Source organism: Petaurus breviceps, unplaced genomic scaffold, assembly GCF_028583685.1.
Source record: "Petaurus breviceps papuanus isolate PSGF00001 unplaced genomic scaffold, PetGlider_PUasm1.0 86804, whole genome shotgun sequence".
Classification (NCBI taxonomy): Eukaryota; Metazoa; Chordata; class Mammalia; order Diprotodontia; family Petauridae; genus Petaurus; species Petaurus breviceps.
The window spans coordinates 7,882-26,737 of NW_027186787.1; the positions used below are offsets into that span (position 1 = coordinate 7,882).

Consider the following 18,856-nt stretch of genomic DNA (forward strand, 5'->3'; position numbering starts at 1 on the left):
GGGTGGGGGTGAGAGGAGAGGAGAGGAGAGGAGGGGAGAGGAAGGGATGGGAGGGGAGGGGAGGGGAGGGGAGGAGAGGAGAGGAGGAGAGGAGGAGAGAAGGCTGAAGAGAAAAAAGAAGGTTTGGAACAGCTGCTGTAGTGAGTGGGATGGAGAATCGATTTTCTTGATTCAGGGAAAGGCCATTTGAAATTAGAGAACATAAATTTGTAATGGACTTAGCATGGTTTTGTGATTTCCCCCAGCTGTATTCAGCATGTTAATAGGATCAAGGGAGGTGGATGCTTGAAAGTAAACCAGGATTGGGTCTTGGTGTTACATGAGTGACAATAGGACAAGGAAACAAGGAATTCAGCTGTGAGGATAATGCAGAATTGAATTCATTCCCCAACGTGTTGAAATTAGGAAAGGAGGGCAGTATAGCTAGTACAAGGGTGGTGGCTAGGGAAAGTACTGAAGGATAGAAATACTGGAGGTCCTGGTGAGGACAAAAGATGGGGTTAGGAGTTATAAGGAATAGGGAAAATGGAATAAAAAAGGCCATGATCAGATAAAAGAATTTCAGAATTCACAAGCTCAAAGTTGGGATGCTTGTGGATGATGGCCAAGAGCAAAGGTATGACCACCTCTTTGTGTACCTAAGGTGTAACTGAAGGGATTGAGGAACTGATAATTTAGGGTATTTGAAGGAAAATCAGTATTAATATTGAAGTAGCCTAATATCAAAAGGTTAAGAGTTGGGATGGAAAGACTTGTGAGCCTTCTTCAACTCACTGAAGGAGGGAGAATGGTCTTGGGGGGAACAGAGGGGTCAGTAGATAATGGTCACCAGTTTCTGGATTGAGTGATAAATTTGGATACTTGGAAGTATAAAATTACTTAGGGTTTAGGAATCCGAGATGGGATTTACACATCAACACACAGAACATTAATGAACTGTAATTATGTTTTGAGAAGCATTGTGGTACAGTGGATAGAGTACTTGTCTCAGAGACAGGAAGACATGGGGCAAAGTCCGGCTTCTGCTACATGGCTTTACCTAATCTTAGTGCCCCAGGATGAGCCCCCCCTCCCCCCAGACTATACATTACAGAACTTCAGATCTGCATTGGTAGAGGATATTATTCACCCATATCCTGTTCTCTAAATCAATGAAATCATCAGTCTGGACCAAAAAATAGTTTTATCTCAATCCTTCACTTAAATTTTTTACATTTCGATTCAAAAATGTTTGATTTATTGTTTCCTATTCAGGGCTTAAGCTGTGTAGACAATCATAACATACTTTTCTTTAAAAGAATTCTGTTCTTTTCTTCACTGGTGAGTTGAGAGTAGTAGATGAGACACCTTCTTGTCTTTAAAGGGTCAGGGAGGCATGCTTATTTACTGATATTTTTAAAAAATCCAACAAGCCATCTTCTTTTCTAAATATGAAATCCACAGTGCAACACTAAAAATCTATGTATGTGGGTATGGCCAAATTTTATGTGAAGCTTTTGTATTTGTAACTAGTGCACATGCATGTATTTGTACTTGAACTATTTTTTCTGCTGTTCTCATTTCTGCATTCTCTATTTTAAAGGTTTAGGTATTGGATCCGAAATTTTGAGGAAACTGAGTCAGGTTTGTATTACTCATAACCAGTATTTGTAATTTAAATGTTTTCCATTTATCTTTAAAAAGTTAACATACTCTTTGGAATTATATAGAATTGGATAGCTATTTAATCCAGGAAGTTGAACACAACCAAAATATAGAAGCAAGGTAGTGTAAGTGAAAGGGTCCTGGACTTAAGAGTCAGGGGGAAAAGGCATTTAAATTTGGCCTTTAGTACATTTGGTTTTGTGTCTAGGGCAAGTCACCATCTCTTTGAGCTGCATTTTTCTGATCAGAAAAATGGTGCTAACACTTGAAGGCCCTACCGTGGTGGTTGTGAAAATCAAATGGAATAATGTATACTGAACGTCAACTATTAACCACAAAGGAATACTGTATAAATTTTAGTTGAAATAAATGTGTTTTACATCAAGAAATATTCTGAACTTGGAGACAGGAAGACCAACTGGGGATCAAATCTTGCCTTAGATACTTACTAGGAATGTGACTCTAGGCAAGTCACTTAACCTCTCTCTGCCTTAGTCTCCTTGTCTGTAAAATGGAGATAATAGCACCTAACTCACAGAGTTGTTTTGAGGATCAAATGAGATTACTTGTGTAAAGTGTTTTGCAAACCTTAGAATGATAATATAAATGCCAGTCACTTATTATTATTATTATATTTTATTTGTAGAAGCTTCATTATACCATTACTGTAAAGGAGAATTGACCATAAAGCAGGTCATCCAATGATACTTTCATTAGTTAAGTACAAGGCACAAGGTCTTTGGTACAAGATGATTTCACCTCCAGGGTAAGGTTCCATGGTAGAGAGGGAAGAACAAGATTCTAAGTACAAGTTCTTTTATACCATATAGATTGTATGAAAAGTCAGCAGGATTTGGAGTGGCACTCGTTGGGGGGGGGGGGGGGGGAGGATTGTTAAACTTGAAACAATGGAATTTCATCCATTTTAGAGATACGAATGCCTTAAGACAGACATTTTGCAAGAGTATTTTCTTAGAAGTAATAGATTCGCACACAATGCCTCTCACATATGGATGACATTTTCTGAATGAAGGAATGAATGTCCTAATCCACTTTCAAATAAGAATGCCTCTTCTTTGCTTTTGTAAACAGATAGCAATTGTCAGACACTGCAGCTGCATGAACTTTCTTGTAGTCGTATGGAACCAGACCTCTATGGAATACTACAACAGGCTGGGGGCCCAGGACTTAACCTCTCAGGATGGTTGGCATCTGTTCCGGCTTAACAAAAGGGATCTTTTACAAATGGCACTTCAAAAGTGAAGTGCCTCCAGACTGCCATTCCAGGTTCTAAATCCTCATCTTGTTGACTTCCTTTTAGCATACATCACATCCCTAGCCTCTAGTTTGAGCTCCTACATAGACCAGGTGCTTAAGTAGCTGGTGAAACACAGTAAACTCTTGGTTATCCTCCCCTAACAATCACTTCTGTTTGTCTTGTATATTTCTATCTGCCAGTCTAGATCTATGGAAATTTATATCTTGGGGCAGCTAGGTGGTGCAGTGAATAGAGCACCAGCCCTGGAGTCAGGAGGACCTGGGTTCGGATGCGGCCTCAGACACTTAACACACAAAAAAACTAGCCGTGTGACCTTGAGCAAGTCACTTAACCCCAATTGCCCTTCAAAAAAGCAAAAGAAATTTGTATCTTGTATATTCACTTGCCGACAGGTAAGTTTCTGGAAATTCTCTTCAAACCAAATAATGAAGCTGCCCTAGAAGACCTGACCCAGGATTTTCTATGCTGCACTTTCCATGATGGACATGGGCAAGTGTGATCTCTCTCAATCAGTTTTCTTTATGGCTTCCACTTCCCTGGATACAAGTTGAGGGGTAATAAATCGAGATATTTTGGTCTAGCAGTTGGAGCAATTTACCAAGAACACTGAATTTGAAGTCGGAAGCCCTCCATGTGAATGCTCCCTCTATCATTACTTGGGTGAACTTAAGAAGTCACCTTCTTTTTCTTGGCCTCAGTTTTCCCTTCTATAAAATGACAGGAGTAGACTAGATGCTTTCCAAGGTCCTCACACTGCTCTAAATGTCACTGGAAATAATCATACAGAAAAGTAAACAAAGGTACTGATCTCTCTAAAGTTAAAAGCAAGGCCTGGCTTAGATGAACCCTTTTGGGATAAATTCACTATTACAACTGACAGGTGACTGCAAAAGACCCTGGCTATAGTCTGGATGCTCACTGCCTAGCCTAGGGATGGGGGCCTGTGGCCTCAAGGCCACATGTGACCTTTGAGGTCCCCAGGTGTGGCCCTTTGACGGAATCTAAACTTCACAGAACAAATACCCTCAATAGAAGGATTTGTTCTAGAAAACTTGGACTCAGTCAAAAGGTTGGGAGGTTGCAGATTCCCCATCCCTTATCTAGATCACAGCTACTGAATGCTTCCTTTGTCATTGATAGACTCAAAGGATGGTTAAGTTAGTCCAGAATGGCTTAATGCTCTCCTAAGCTTGCAGAATAGTGTCAGGTCCTTTGTACTACTGAATCAGATGGAGAAGGGGAAGAGAGGAGGGAAGGGAATAAGCATGTATGTAGCACCTACTATGTGCCAGGCATTGTGCTAAGTGCTTTTACAAATATTTACTCATCTGATCTCACAACCCTGGGAGGTAGGTGATATTACATTTTGCAGATAAGGAAACTGAGGTTGAGAGAGGTTAAGTGACTTGTTCAGGGTCACACAGCTAGTAAGTATCTGAGGCCAAATTTAAACTCAGGTCTTCTTGACTCTCGGCCCAGCACTCTGTCTACAATGCCACTAACTGTATTACACCAGGTCTGACACCACATCCCACAATTTACAATATTTCTGTCTTATACCAAGTTTTCACATGACATGGGCTATACTTTTGGGATTTGTGAACTTAAATCCAGCACCAGTTTGCTTTAAAAACTTTTAAAATGAAATTAAGGCACAAACTTGGATCAAAAAGTTTTGAAGATATTATTCCAGACCTTGTTTGGATGGAAATAGGAACATCAAGTAATTTCCTACAATGTAATTTGTGAGTTGAATCCCAATACATATTCCTCATTTTAATGTAGTATTACGGGCTAAGCAGACTAGGCTCACTCTTCCTCTTTCTTATAATATTACTTAGGGTATAGACTAAAAAATTACATTGCTTAAGTTATGCAACAAGAAATTTTAGTATCTGGTACATAATTTCATTTTTTTCCAGCTACAACCAAAGCAGACACTACTTGCTCAGTATCAACTATCTTACTACATAAAATTTTTGGGAAACTAGATTTCCACCTTTAAAATAAGTTAATTCTTCTTTCCCTTCAAACTGATAATAAGCTTCTTTACTGTAGCACATTTTTGTGGATAAAAACTCTGTTCCTACTAGAAAAAGATTAGAAATCCCAAATGGTAATCGAGGTGGAGGGGGAAGGAGGGAAAGGAAGACTGCTCTGCACATTTTAAAATGGTATTCCCTGATGTGGAGTCAGTGGAGCACAGTGGATAGAAATAGAAAGCCAGCTTTGGGGAAAAAAGGAAATTGAGGAAGACTGAGGTTCACGGCCAACTCCTCTCTCTCTCTCACAGGCTTATTTGTATTAATAGACTATTTTATACACTAGGAATTCCTTATGTGCAAAGAAATCACAAGCGCGGCCCCCCAAAAGCTTCTCTGACCACAGAAGCACTGCCTGTGTGTCTTTAATCTCGTATACTACTTTAGTCTGAATATTTCTAAGACGTGAATTTTTAACATACAGACACTCAAGTAATTATTATGCTTCTAGATTAATGTTCTCCAGGAATTTACTTATGTTTTCAGTGAAATGAAGTGAAATATTTAGTGAAATACAGAATTCTGATTTTTATTCTTCATCTCCAAAATACTAACTCCAACTCCCCACTCCACCAGCATATTTTACCTGTTAAGTGGATTTTCAAACTGATGGTTTAAGTATTTACCCATGAACTCCTCCTATTTTGTACAGACAACAATTTATATCGGCAACATACAAATCTCAATAGCCAAGACACACCTGCAACTTTCTTAACTGCTAATAATTCCACAAGGCTTTATTCCTTTCACTCCCAAATTCTGCCATTAAGATTTTTTTCATGTACATTTTATGCATATCCCTTCTCCAGCCATGAGTTTAAGCGCAGTATCTATGTGCCTAGTGGGAGGAGAGATGGCGCTTAGTCAGAAGTGGGATACAAAGGCAGGCAGGTAGGCATGAGTAAGAAGCCAGACAGGGTGAATGCATACTGGGCAAGGCTGGTCAAATGAGCTGGGAGAGTGATAAAAGGTAGTAAAGGCCTTGGCTGAGGAGCAGAAGTTTAAGAACAAGGAATATTTGGCTGATACCTTCCGTCTTTGTGACATCAAAACTGTGGGAAGATTCCTCCTGGCTGCCAGCTAATTGTTTGGAAGAAGCAAATGGAAATGGAATGCTGTTTTATGACTGTGCATAGCAAATTCACTTTTCAGCTTTTCCCTTATATTGTAAGGCAGCTGTTCACTGTAGTGGGTGCTGAATGATGTAAAGATCAACTTTCATGGTCTAAGAACAATAAAGCCATACCACATTTAAGAGTATTTTGATCTCTCTTCTGGCACTGATACCAAGCCCACTGAGAAGCCTATCTTCAAAATACACAATTCTCTGGGTAAATGAGTGAAGTCCTGATAAAAAGTGTGGGCCATGTAAATAGCCTCATACACTAACCAACTCTTATCAATCCACAGTCTCCCCAAGACACTAGTACATTCTACCCTTATATTTTAGCCCAGTCTATCATGAAGGAGAAATCCTCAGGAAGCAGACACTTGAAGCACTGTGACAGAGAACAGTGGGGGCCTATGTCACTGCTGGCTTTGGATGCAGTATGAGAAACCAAGGATACCAAGAGAAAAAGGGAGCAGTGTGAAGAGAAGATTCAAAGCAGAAGGAGGAATACAGAAGGTAAAACAATCGGAGAAAAGTAAAAGCTACACCACAAAGTATTTCATTTACTGTGAAGATGTGAAGAAAAAAATGTGGGAAGGAAACATGACCATGAAATGGTTAAATTTCCTTTTTTTAGTCTAAATCTGCATTGACCTATTTCAGTGTAATGAAAACTTTTTAACTCAAAAATTGACATCGATTCGTTTAAATCCATTCTAAATAGTTTTAAACATCCTTTCCATTAAATAACAGTATACTTCACTGTGTCTAGCTTCTGTCTTCTCTGTGTTTAAAAAAACCTCTGAATTAAAACTCAGAGCAATTCCAGGTCTTGTCTCCAAACTGAGGACCTGTATCAGACCAGCTGCCTCTTTCCAATGGGGGCAGTGTTTTGTTTTCTTCTTTGTGACAAGATTAACTATTTTGTAATTTGGGTTCTGATGACTGATTGTTCATTACTCTGTACTACTTAGCCTCTTTCCCTCATAAATCTTATAGCAACACTGTGTTGTTCTCTATCCAATTGTATAGAGACCTATTTGAATTTGTTGATACCAGAGCTGCAAGTTTACTCTTATACAAATGAAAATCTAATAGTAACTATTTCCTCAATCTGATATGAAACAAGGAGTAGTATACAGTCTTTATAACCACCCTGATCTCCAGTGAGGAAGGAGTAAATGATTATTTCTGAAGATGCATGAACTCTTTCAAGCAAAGAAGGTAGATTTAAATGTATAGAAGAGGCAAGGTATTTAGTTACTTGCCCAAGAGAACAGTGGTTCTATGCCTGGGAAGGCTGTAAGATGCCTGTTATCACCACTTGCATCTCAAAGCTCTTCTCTTGCTCAGACTTGCAGCTGTTCTCTCCAATCAGGGAGGGAGGAGGGAGTGTGACAGTGAGCGTTCCCAGCAGCAGCAGCAGCAGCAGCAGCCCTGAAGTTGGTGCTCCTTTCCTTCCCTGTTGCCCAGGTCTTTCCTTTGGACAACACTACCACTGTGCTCGGATTTTTTTCTCTTGGTCTCAGAAAAGGCTTATGATGATACTTCATAAACTTGGTCAGTGACCCATGATTTCACTGGTATCACTTTTCTCACTGTACATGCAGATCACATCCCCACAGATTCACAGGAGATGGTCTTCAAGTGTGGCCGTGGCTGTAATAGTCATCACTTGGTTGGTCAACCCTCTAGTAATGAACCTTTCCCAGCTTAGCTAGGTTGATCACTGGAAGATAGTCCATTGTGGTGCCTCTACTTGACAACTTTCCAGCTTGGCAGAACCTGCTAGAGCTTGCATTCCATTCACATAGCCTTTAAAAACCCATAGTGAATAGAGCACCAGCCCCAGAGTCAGGAGGACCCGAGTTCAAATCCGGCCTCAGACACTTAAGACACAAAAACTAGCCGTGTGACCTTGGCCAAGTCACTTAACCCCAATTGCCTTCCCCCCCCCAAAAAAAGAACCCATAGATACCTAATAACCCTTCATGGGTTTCAAGAGCTACAATACTTTTTAATAAGTGAGAGGATTACTTTCTTCTTAACCATGGGCATTGAACCTCATAGTTAAGATGAGGATGGTTTCAAGTTAAATAAAACTGTACAAGGATGTCACACAAATTTATTTTATTTCAATGACTTCTGAGAGTTAAGGAAGGATGTTGAAAAGATCTGTTCTTGGTGCTTAAATATATTAAAGAAACTCAACATATTAGACATGCAGCAGCCAGAGCTGGCTTCTGACATTTAAAGATGGTTGAAAATGCCAACATCAGGCCTCGGTACTTTAATGTGAATATTTTGCTCCAGACCTCCAAAGTGTAAAAAAGAAAGAAAAACATTTACCCAGGATTCTTGCTTAGCTGACATATTAAGAGGGCAGCTAAATCAGAGATATATTTAAAATGTCAAAGACTCTGTGATGTTCATATCTTTATTCTGTCTTCTGCGTTAAGTGAGCTCCATTGTATGGCATCAAATGCATCCTGATGACACTGAACTCAACTTTGGTGTCAATCACCAAGTATTGCTTTGATTGCTTTCAGAGTCTGTCTATGTGATGAGTTAGCAAATCGTGGGTATGAATGGATGAATGAAAATTTAAGGAAATGCCTGATTAAGCTAAATAGCTATGGGGCCCAGTTATATTATGTTTCCATTGTTACTTTGGTTATTTGCCAAGCTTTCTACTTCTTGAAGATCTGAATGCAGTTTATTTCAACTTCTAGTGCTGTACATATCTACATCTTCTGGATTGGACTGACCGTGGTCCATGAGCTTGGGGTCAGCCTTAAACTGTGTGGCTGTAACAGCACCTGCTAAAGCATTAAAATGAAAAAGTGTAAGACGTCAGATGACATTTGCTCCAGGTATACCTTGTAATACAGAAATGATTAAAGTCGGGATGGCACTGATATATGATACTTGATGATTCAGAGTAAAGAATTTAAGGTCTCCTGGGGGTAAGCACATATTTAGTAAAACTTTGTTATTGTGTCATTCCATAGTACATGGAATTGAAGGAAGCACCATTCTGAACTACTGCATCTATATTCCTGCCTACTTCAGCTCAGAAAAATTGACTTATTTCTCAGTGTCAGCAGCATCCATAAAATGCTAGATACTAGCAACCAAAGAGATGCACGATATTAGAATGGGGTTGAAGGAAACCGAATGACTTTGCAGCTTACTTGGGTCTATTCAGTTAAACTGGCACCAATTTCTGCCAAAGAAATTTCTGTCAAGCTATTTTCCCTCAAACATAAACATAAACCCTGTTTTCTTTGCATTGATATTTTTGGTCTTCGTCTCACCAGTAAGGTGTTATTCCTTTAAATATGTGATTCTCTTATATTTTGGAGGCCATCTATCTCCACCTCCCCCACCTTTTAAAAAAATCCAACTTTATAGTGAAAGTCAATGAGCAAATAGGATTTGCTACATATGAATTTCTTTTCCAGAACACATAGATTTCATAAAGCAAATACACCCCTCAAATAGGACTGAATTCACCCTAGTCACAAGGCATCACTCACTGAGATACCAATGTGTACTTGCTGCCTCCAAGTGGGGGCAGTCTGAGAATGACACTAATCCTTGGCTGTAAAAAGAGCCCTCACTATTAAGACAACCAAAAGCTGGACTAAGTAAACATTAACCTGCAGCTTTATTAATGAAGAAACTCTTCAAAGCAAATGCTAACCAGATATACTTGGGGCATGCTCTTTCCCACCTAGCTGGCTTAATGGTTTCTGTGATCTCTGGCATTTCTGTCCTCCTGCTTCCCTAATACACCCTCCCCCCCGGCCACTACTCCCAGAGATGAACTTGACTTCACCGTTTTTCTTTAGAGGCTTTATTGTTTAGCTTAGTTCAAACTATTAGGAATTTGGGGGGTGGAGTCATGATCTTCCTCAATGAACCTGCTCCTCTTCTGGACTTCACAATTTTGGTCAGTGGCATCACTTATCTCCTGAGTGTGAAACCTGAGCTCTGACTTCTCTCCCTTATTTCCCACATCCATTCAGTTACCAAGTTCTGGCTATTCTCCATCCATGCTTTAATCTGAATTGTTCTCAATATCTGCACTGTCAGCCTCATCCAGACCTTCATTACCGCCTCTGCTTTCCTATCCTGGCCCCAGCCTAGTCAAAGAACCATCCCCCCAGGCTCTTCCTTATGTACAGATGTGCACAGGGTTGGCTCAAAAATCTTGGGTAGCTCCCTATTGCCCATGTCCTTTTCTTAGCATTCAAAGAGCTCCACAATCTGCCATCATCTTACCTTTTAGCCCTATGGTTTACTGTTCCTGCCCCCCTTTGCATCCTAGGCTCCAGTCAAACTGAAGTACTCCCTCGCCCACATACATGCTTCTTGCTTTTTGTTCCTTTGGCTACACTCTTTCTGGCCCTTATGCCTAGATTCTCTCTACCTGTGGAAATCGTACCCATCTTGTAAAACCCAGCTCAAATGCTATTAATTCTATGAAGCCTTCCATGTGCCACCCCTTACCCCCAATAACACAATAACACCCTACCCTGCCACCTCATGTAACACTTTGTTTATATCTCCCTCATGTACTTGGCATGGATTAGTGTCATTTGTATTTCAGTCCACCACTAGATTATAAGCTCCATGAGGGCAAGGACTCCATTAATGCTTGCTTTCTTTTCCAGTGCTTGGCCTAGTGCCATGTAGTAGGTAGCTTTTTTTTTCTGGAGGGCAACTGGGGTTAAGTAACTTGCCCAAGGTCACATGGCTATTTTTTTTGTGTGTGTGTTAAGTATCTGAGGCCGGATTTGAACTCGGGTCCTCCTGACTCCAGGGCCAGTGCGCCACCTAGCCACCCCTAGTAGGTGGCTTTTAAAAATCTTTTTTGAATTCAATCTCAATTCCTGAATCAGTGGGTTTGAAGTTTATTTTATTTTTCCTCTTATAAGAAAGCCTAACTCCTCCTTCCAAATATACTTAAAGCTTTTCCCTTTAGTCCCTTTAAACATAAGCTATTTTAAAGGAAAGTTAGAAAAGGAAGAATTTTAAAGTTACAGAACTAAACTAAGTACAGAATTAGGGGAAAGATTTGAAGTTGTTCTATCACAGAATTAAAGAAAACAGCTTAGAATGCTGTGAAGGAAAAATTTCAGGGTAATATTAGCACCTTTGCAGTTCATATATCCTCCTACTCAAAATTATCCCTGTCCAATTAACAGTCCATATACATCTCAAACCTAAAGCCAGGCATCCAACTGGAAAAAGACTAGGAAGATTTCAGGCTTCACTACTAAGTGAGCTTAAGAAAGCCAGAAAACGTTCTATTTTTTTGCATGTAAAATTGGGACAATAGTTTGGGGTCAACTCAATAAATGAGAAAATTAAAAATAATAGCCCTTGTGAAATTCTCTGAAATTTTTCAAGCAAATGGCACGACAGAAATATCCCTAATGTCATTAAGGAAGAAATCAACTCTGAATTCATGACACATGTCAATAAATGACCACTATAAATGTAGAAATTATCACAGAATAACTCCATAAAACAATTTTCATGTTATTATGTTGTCTACCACCGTAGAAACAGGATACACCGGAGAAGGGCTCCAGAACCCAGATGAAGAAAGGAAAGTGGCCAAAAACTAGCTCTGATACTGTGGTTCAACTACTGAATATTTAACTTTTTGGTGAGTAAGTTGAAATTAATTTAATGCCCTTTGTTCTAAGAGTTGACTATAATTTGATTTTACAACTTGACAGAATATATCAATTAGCATAGCATCTCTCATACAACAAAAGATGCACCAAGTCAGGGAATAGAAAAAAAAAGAGACGTAGGAGCCTGAATCAATGACTGGGTGGGGGTGGGGGTGGAGCGCCAAAAGATTTTCAAACAAGATGATAACTTTTTGTTCCTCACAATGAATATGATTGTACTTCCCCAGGCGGTTTGATCACCACTCTTAGATCAACTTCTCAAACACACCTGCAAAGGCACTAATGTTAATAGTTGCTACCATTTCCAAAGTCTGATGCTGGAACTCCTCCTAGCATCTAAATCTGGGGTGGGGAACCTGGGACTTCAAGGTCACACATGGCCCGCTAGATCCTCAAGTGTGGCCCTTTGACTGAATGCAAACATCATATAACAAATCTCCTTCATCAAAGGATTTGTTCTGTAAAACTTGGATTCAGTCAAAAGGCCACACCCAAGGACCTAGAAGGCTACATTGTGGCCTCAAGACCACAGATTCCCCACCCCTTGTCTAAATGAAAGAAAATCATACAGGTAAGGGAAATAAAGAAGAATTAGAGAATGAAGGAAACAGAACACACAGGATGAGGAGAAGGTGCTAGCTCTTCTACATGGGCGACTTTCCATGGTGCCCATGTAGAAACTTAGAGAACTCAGAAAGGCTTGATTCTCTCCAACTCTGCCACAGTGCTCCCCCTCTCCCAATGCTTTAAAATTAATGTTAACTATCTCCACTCTTAAAATCAGTCCAGTTAGTCAGCTGAAGCTGTAAAACACTGCACTACACATAGATACAAAAGAACACTACACGATCCCAGTCCCCTAGTAGCTGAGAAAAGACATAAGAACATTTAGGAAATAAACCTATTGAGAGCAACCTGATAATTGTCAAACTACCATTGGAAATTCCTGAGAAGAAAGCCAAGAAAAAGCAAGTGAAATGATTCAGAACACACCTGGGGATGGTGCTAGCTTGCCTGCCACTTGAGCACTGAGCGTGGACACTTTGGATCCTGTCCCCACCATAGCTGCAGGTGTGTCCAGTTTGCCATCTCTTCTAAGCTGTTTACCAAAAAAGATATTAAAGTAAACCACTTCGTTGAAACAACAAAACCACCTGAGTCCAGGATGACTAAACGTCACCTCTATATGCTACCCCCTGCCCCAGGTACAAAAATAAGTGCAGAAGAAACCATTTTCTTTGGCCAGAAACCTACCTTCACTTCTTCTTTGTGTTCAGTTTCTTTTTGTGTGTAGCTTTCTGTCCACAATGACCCAAGAACTTCATAAATCCACTGGCTTGTAGCATATGCCTTTTTCCCAGTAATCTAATTAAAATACAGTGGCATTTAGAGTAAATTTTTTTGGGGGGGAGGAGAATGCAATAATAGCTTTTCTTTATTAATGTATATATGGTTCTAAGAGTTGCTATTTTCTTCCATGAGAATGCCAAAGTCTGAACTAATAAGATAGAGATCTTGCCTTTACTGAACAAAAAGTTTAATTTTCTGAACCATTTACATCACATGACATAGAATTTATAAAGAATATTTCTAGAAGTTTGTGTATAAAACAAGTTCACTAGATTGCAGGGTTAGTTTCAGTTAAGAAAGTATCTTAGGAAAGAAGGATCATGGTGCTGCTAAACATCTACAAAAGAAAAATCAACCCAAATTTGGATTTTATTTCCTCTGAAGGCCTTTTTTTCACCCCTACACAGTGAAATCATCAATGAGTTTCCCTGGAAAAAACTCAGTTTGGAGAACAAGGACTAAAAATGAAGGCCTGCCATTCATTAAAGCAGAGCCCTCAGGCTCTAGATGAATTCTCCCGTCTAAATGAAGCTGCCCTAGTCTTCCTTTCCCCTATTTCTCTCTCTGAGATTTTTTTTCTCTTGTTCCTTTCTCACCCTGCACTGGTTCTTTTCTGTTAACAGTACTTCTTAAAGTCATTAAACAAACATTTAGCAGCTTTTAGATAAGGACCTGGAGCTCTAGAAATGTTAGTACTGACTATATCATATGTGTGACATTTCCAAGGATAAACCACTCACTTCTCTCCACCAAAACTTCTCTACATGTAAGTTAGTTACTAAAAATGCCATGGGAAGATCCAAAAACAAAAACCCAACCAGTCATAACGTCACAGTGGTAAATTATTAGTGTCCCTTTGTACTTCCTGGAGGAGATTCTGGACACATCCTCGTTTGATAGATCATCAGTGGTAAGAAGGACAAAATGTCTCAGTTATCAACCTATAAGAATGAAGTGGCGAAATCTAGCTAATTCCTAAGCAACCTTTTTCTTTTGCTTCATATCTAGCTATAGTAATATTCTCCTTTTGTGCCTATATCTGCTGCTGTGATTTGGTCATATCATGAAGTTTCAGAATCTATCCTTGACAGTCTTAAAAATGTCGACACAAAACAGGTCATCTTCGCTAGACCAATAATTTAAAAATAGAATAATAGAAGCACAGAGAATGTTCTTTGAGAAAGTCTGTATTATTTAAAACAGGAAGAAAATTTTCAGTAGGTAAGAAAAAAATGAAAAGGACTAGAGATCTCTAAGCTCAAGAAAGCTGTAAACTCTACTGAGAGCATGTGTGCACAAAGCAAATCCTGCACAAAGCAAGGTCTGAAATGAGAAGAAACCATTCAGCTGTACAGTTGAGCTGACAAGAAAAACTGCAAAAGGGCTGAAATGAAACTTTCATTTAAAGGATCTCCTAGTTCCAGATGGTGTTCTAGACTGGAAATACACACACACATACACATATATATTTTTAAGGCTTAAGAAGCCACTGTGGAATATCAATTGGCTGTTTCTAGCAGTATGTTAATATGTTGCATTGAACAGCTGCCAGCAGGTGCAATTTTCTGTTAATTAAAAATTTAATTTTATAGCATTTAACAATGGAACACTCCCCTCTGTATAAATTCAAAAGCAGTCTCTGAACTTAATATAAAAAAGAGCATTTATATTGTTTAATTTTATTTAAGTAAATTCATCCTGTCTGCTCACTTCTGATGGTCATGTAATTAAGAGTGTGGTATTTCTCATGCTGAGATGCTAATGTGATTTTGTGTAACTAATGCCAACACACGAGTGTTGATACCAACTCTATCTCTCTGTAAATTAAAGGCTGCAGGTGTGGTACAACATTTACATTTTGCAAAGCTTTGAGTTTAAACAAATAAAAGAATGTTGATACCATCACTATGAAAAGAACTTACCTTGGTAATTACTACTGCCTGAGCTGGGTAACAAACAGATGCTCCTAAAGCGGCCAGTCCCAATGGATAAGCAATTTTCTTCAATTTAGAGCCTGCATAACCCAAACAAAGTATTTAACTTCAAACAGATGCTTCTACAACAATGTTTTCCCCATCTCCCTTTCACAGCCAACATCCTATAAGAAACTGCCCTTGGGAATCAAAGAGTCAAGATGGTAGCTAAAATATCCTTGAAGAATTCAACTCAATTAACACACGGCCCCAGGCCCCCAGCCCCCAGCTGTCATGTTCACTTCATGTACACTGTTTGCACAGTCATGCTGCTGGCGTTTTGAACACAGCCTCCTTTGCTTTTTTTTTTCCCAGCTCTACTTACTATTTTAAAAGCTAAGCATTTCTGTAATGCCTAAGAAACTCAACTAGTAAACCCTGACCCAGGGGTGAGTAATATGTGGCCCTCTAGGTCCTCAAGTATGCCCCTCAATAAAAGGATTTGTTCTGTAAAACGGGCTTGGGCAAAAGGCTGCACCAAAGGACCTAGAAGGCCACATGTGGTCTTGAGGCTGCAGGCCCTTTCCCAGGTTTAGAAATAAAACAAAGTGTGTTGTTTCATCTCTGTAGAGATGGAGAGGTGACACAGTAGACAGAGGGCTGGACTTGGAGTCAGGAACACTTGAGTTCAAATCTGGCCTCAGACACTGGCTGTGTCTGTGTCTGTGTCCCTGGGCAAGCCCCTGGAGCTCAGTTCAGATGTTTCCTCATATGCAAAATGAGGATCATCATAATAACACCTAGCTCCCAACGTTGTTGTGAACATCCAATGAGATAATAACTGTAAAGCACTTTGCAGACCTTAAGGGGCCATATGAATATTGCAATTGTCATCATTATTAGAAATACCAGATGGCTTACAGAGGCGCCATGGACATGTTAAATACAGCCTATGCACCTAGGTGGCCAGCTAAAAGACAGGGTCACAGAGCCAGAGCCGGAAGGGCCTTGAGGGGGCACTTCCTCATTTTCCTGATAACAATGCTGAAGAGCAAAGAGGTCGGGCGGCCTGCCAAGGTCGCAGGAGCAGTGAGCTTCAGAGGCCGGACTCGAACCAAGGTCTTCCACAATAGCCAGATTGCCATGCTGCCCACAGAATGAGTAAGTTAACATTCAGGCATTTCACTAGGCGCCTTGAGGACCAGTCTTTATTGTATTCAACTCTCTAGCTAAATGAAAAAAATAATTTATCAACTTTGCTTCTGTGTTCCTGTCTCTTAAACCAGGCTAGGAATCTTTGCCAGCATAAACACAATTAACACTGGGGAGACAAAAGAGACTCTTCAGAGGGATGATGGATTTAAAGCTGATTTCTATGCCCGGGTTAAGTAGAGTAACAGTAAGGCTTCTGCAGTCATTCCTCTGATAAGCACAGGGAACTGGGCCTCGCTACTCTCTCTCCCATCCGTTAATCACTGCTCACGTCCAGTTCAGCGAGCTCTGGTCTAGGGTCCAAACAGATCGATTATGGGCTCTGTGCAGACAGTGCAGTGTAGGGCGGGAGTGTACTGAATGCACAAAATCCAAGAATGCTCTCTCTCCACGCAAGGTTGCCAACTACTCCCTTGGGATACATGGTAAATCAAAGTGTGGCCCCTGAATTTCCTGTCTCTTACTCTTTCCTCCTGAGTCTCAGCTCCAGCTGTAATAAATGACCACATGTATTTTCACAGCAATTAAGCCAGCCTTTGTTTACAGGTTGGGGTTTGTCCAAAAGATTAAGATATAACTTATATTTTCCTCTTCCTCCACACCCGACATCCACTCTGGCAAGGAGGGAAATCTTATTTGGGGTCAACAACCCTATTCTAATAGCTAGAGATACTTTGTTGAATGACCCAGGGAACACAGTAGCAGTATACTAGAGGAGGGGCTTAATGAGAGACTAAAACTTTTCAGTCAAATTCCTTAATTCGAATATAACTTGGTTGTTGTGTACAGTAGACCATGACTTGTAATTATTTCTAAATGAAGAAATTTATTACATACATTCAAATTTAAGCTGTTCACATATATTAGCACAAAATTCCTAAAAGTCTATCTTCTGGTTTCAAAAGACCCTATAATCTTTTATTATGAAAAATAACATTAATAAAAGACATGTTTTACAAAATTTATTCAACTTTAAAGGTTATCTGAAATACTATCATCTTTGTAGAAACATGTATGTCTAAAACTAAAATTCTTAAAAACGATTTTGTCTAATTATAATAGAACCTTGGAAAATGTGTTATATCTTCTGAATAAAACAAAACAATGACAGTAAAGAAAAACTAAAAATAAGGCAAAAGCTACCTTTTTTGCTGAAATCAAGCCAACCAATCCTGAAGCTGTAATCACACCAATTTTTGGAAGAAAATCTTCAGGTGGATTCTTCAGATAAACATATGCATCTGTAGCAGCAAGCACCCCGGCGTCCCCAGGGTGGCTGCCCATACAGGTTCTTGGATCTGCTTTGTTAAAGGAAAGCAACTCAAAATGGGTTAACAAGCTTACTTTAATCAGTCAGACATATATCGTTTACCTTGTTCAGGGGAAAAAGGTCAGCACCCCGAACTTCAAAGCATACAGGCAGAATTATCAAGACAGAAACAGATCAAGTAGACAGATTTTCAAACAGTCCAACCATTACATCCATACCCAGTCAACATCTGGGTTTCCACATCTGGGTTTTTCAAAGCCGGGGGACTCTCAACAACAGCTTCCCAGAATTCAGATCAAATCACAGAACACTTCTCAAAGTGAGTCCCAAAACAAAGCTACACATCAGGGCTTATAAAGCCTTCTCCTGGCTCAGAGAATGTAACAACCTTATTGACTCACTGGCCAATCAAGAAGTATCTACTGAAAAACAAGCCTCCCTCCCCAGGCTTCAGGTACATTTTAGCCTAGGGGCAGGGAAGATCTTCCAAATTTGCATTCCCATTACAGCATCTCAAGAAATCATAAAAGCACTAATTTAATGGAAAACAGTACAACCGAATATTCTACCCTATTTGGCATGCTTACAATAAAGATATAATGCAGAAAGGTTAAAACTAACTAACTACAGAGGTATGAGCAAGTACTTCTCAACTTACTCCCCAGGAATGCTAGCCCAAACACACATCTGAACGGGGTTCTGAAGTCAGTATGAGAGATGCCCAGTAAATGAAAGACAGGACGTCTTCCTTCATCTTCTGGTTTTCAGACATTGCTCATGTTTTCAGATCTCACATAGCAGGTCCCTGCTTTCAGATTCCACCTTTCTGGGGAATGTGTCTTAAGGGAAATAGGAAGCAGGATGAAGTTCTGACTGTGCATATGGTGTTGCTGTTGTTTAGCTTTTAGCAGCTGCCCCAAAACGTCCAGGTAAAGCTGGCCAGAAGGGCAGCTCATGCCTTTCATGAGTAACTTCAAGTGAGCAGAGCAGAGAAATGCCAAGAAAAAAAGTAGGGCCTTGAGCCATTCCTATCTCCAATTCATCTAAACCTAAATCTAAATATGAGTAGAGACCAGAAGTTTTGATTCTTGCATGACCAATTTTCAAGGACCCTGTAACACTGATCACTCCAATCTGGCATGGCTTTCCCAGCCTGGCTTGCTTCACTGTGGCCACTGGCCTTGAAATGAAACCAGTCACCAGGGCTGAGGTAACAAGCAGAGCTGAAGAGAAGGGACAGACCATGTAGAACTGGGCATAGGATCACATTTAGAACTAGAAGACACCTTACTCCAAGCTCATTTTACAGATGAGGAAACTGAGA

General features: G+C 39.9%; 1 protein-coding gene and 1 long non-coding RNA gene across 3 annotated transcripts in view; one reads left to right on the forward strand and one right to left on the reverse strand.

Annotated features, from left to right (window-relative positions):
- Positions 1 to 7,819, forward strand: part of LOC138176342 (uncharacterized) — a 15,669-nt gene extending 7,850 nt beyond the window's left edge. Inside the window, exons 3-4 of the long non-coding RNA XR_011172217.1 lie at positions 1,583 to 1,623; positions 2,737 to 7,819. This is a non-coding gene — a long non-coding RNA (uncharacterized lncRNA). The remainder of the gene's footprint in view (positions 1 to 1,582; positions 1,624 to 2,736) is intronic.
- A 372-nt stretch (positions 7,820 to 8,191) lies between these two features.
- Positions 8,192 to 17,561, reverse strand: LOC138176341 (MICOS complex subunit MIC27-like). Of its 2 annotated transcripts, none has more exons than XM_069107152.1 (5): positions 17,407 to 17,561; positions 15,060 to 15,153; positions 13,042 to 13,152; positions 12,781 to 12,886; positions 8,192 to 8,895 (listed from the first exon to the last, which is right to left on the reverse strand). In XM_069107152.1, the coding sequence occupies exons 1-5, from the start codon at positions 17,544 to 17,546 to the stop codon at positions 8,798 to 8,800; spliced, it is 549 nt and encodes a 182-aa protein (XP_068963253.1). In that variant the 5' UTR covers positions 17,547 to 17,561; the 3' UTR covers positions 8,192 to 8,797. The 2 variants fall into 2 exon arrangements, with proteins under 2 accessions (XP_068963253.1, XP_068963252.1); XM_069107151.1 differs by having other exon boundaries at positions 8,192 to 8,898.
- Between the last annotated feature and the right edge of the window lie 1,295 nt (positions 17,562 to 18,856).

What these genes read in the sequence shown, in the direction of transcription:
- LOC138176341 (XM_069107151.1), bottom strand. Translation starts at nt 17,546, where the DNA reads ATGGGCAGCCACCCTGGGGACGCCGGGGTGCTTGCTGCTACAGATGCA. An exon ending in AGGCAGTAGTAATTACCAAG is followed by an intron (nt 13,153 to 15,059) that starts GTAAGTTCTTTT and finishes TATTTTAATTAG; the next exon opens with ATTACTGGGAAAAAGGCATA. An exon ending in CAAGCTAGCACCATCCCCAG is followed by an intron (nt 8,899 to 12,780) that starts GTGTGTTCTGAA and finishes TTAATGCTTTAG; the next exon opens with CAGGTGCTGTTACAGCCACA.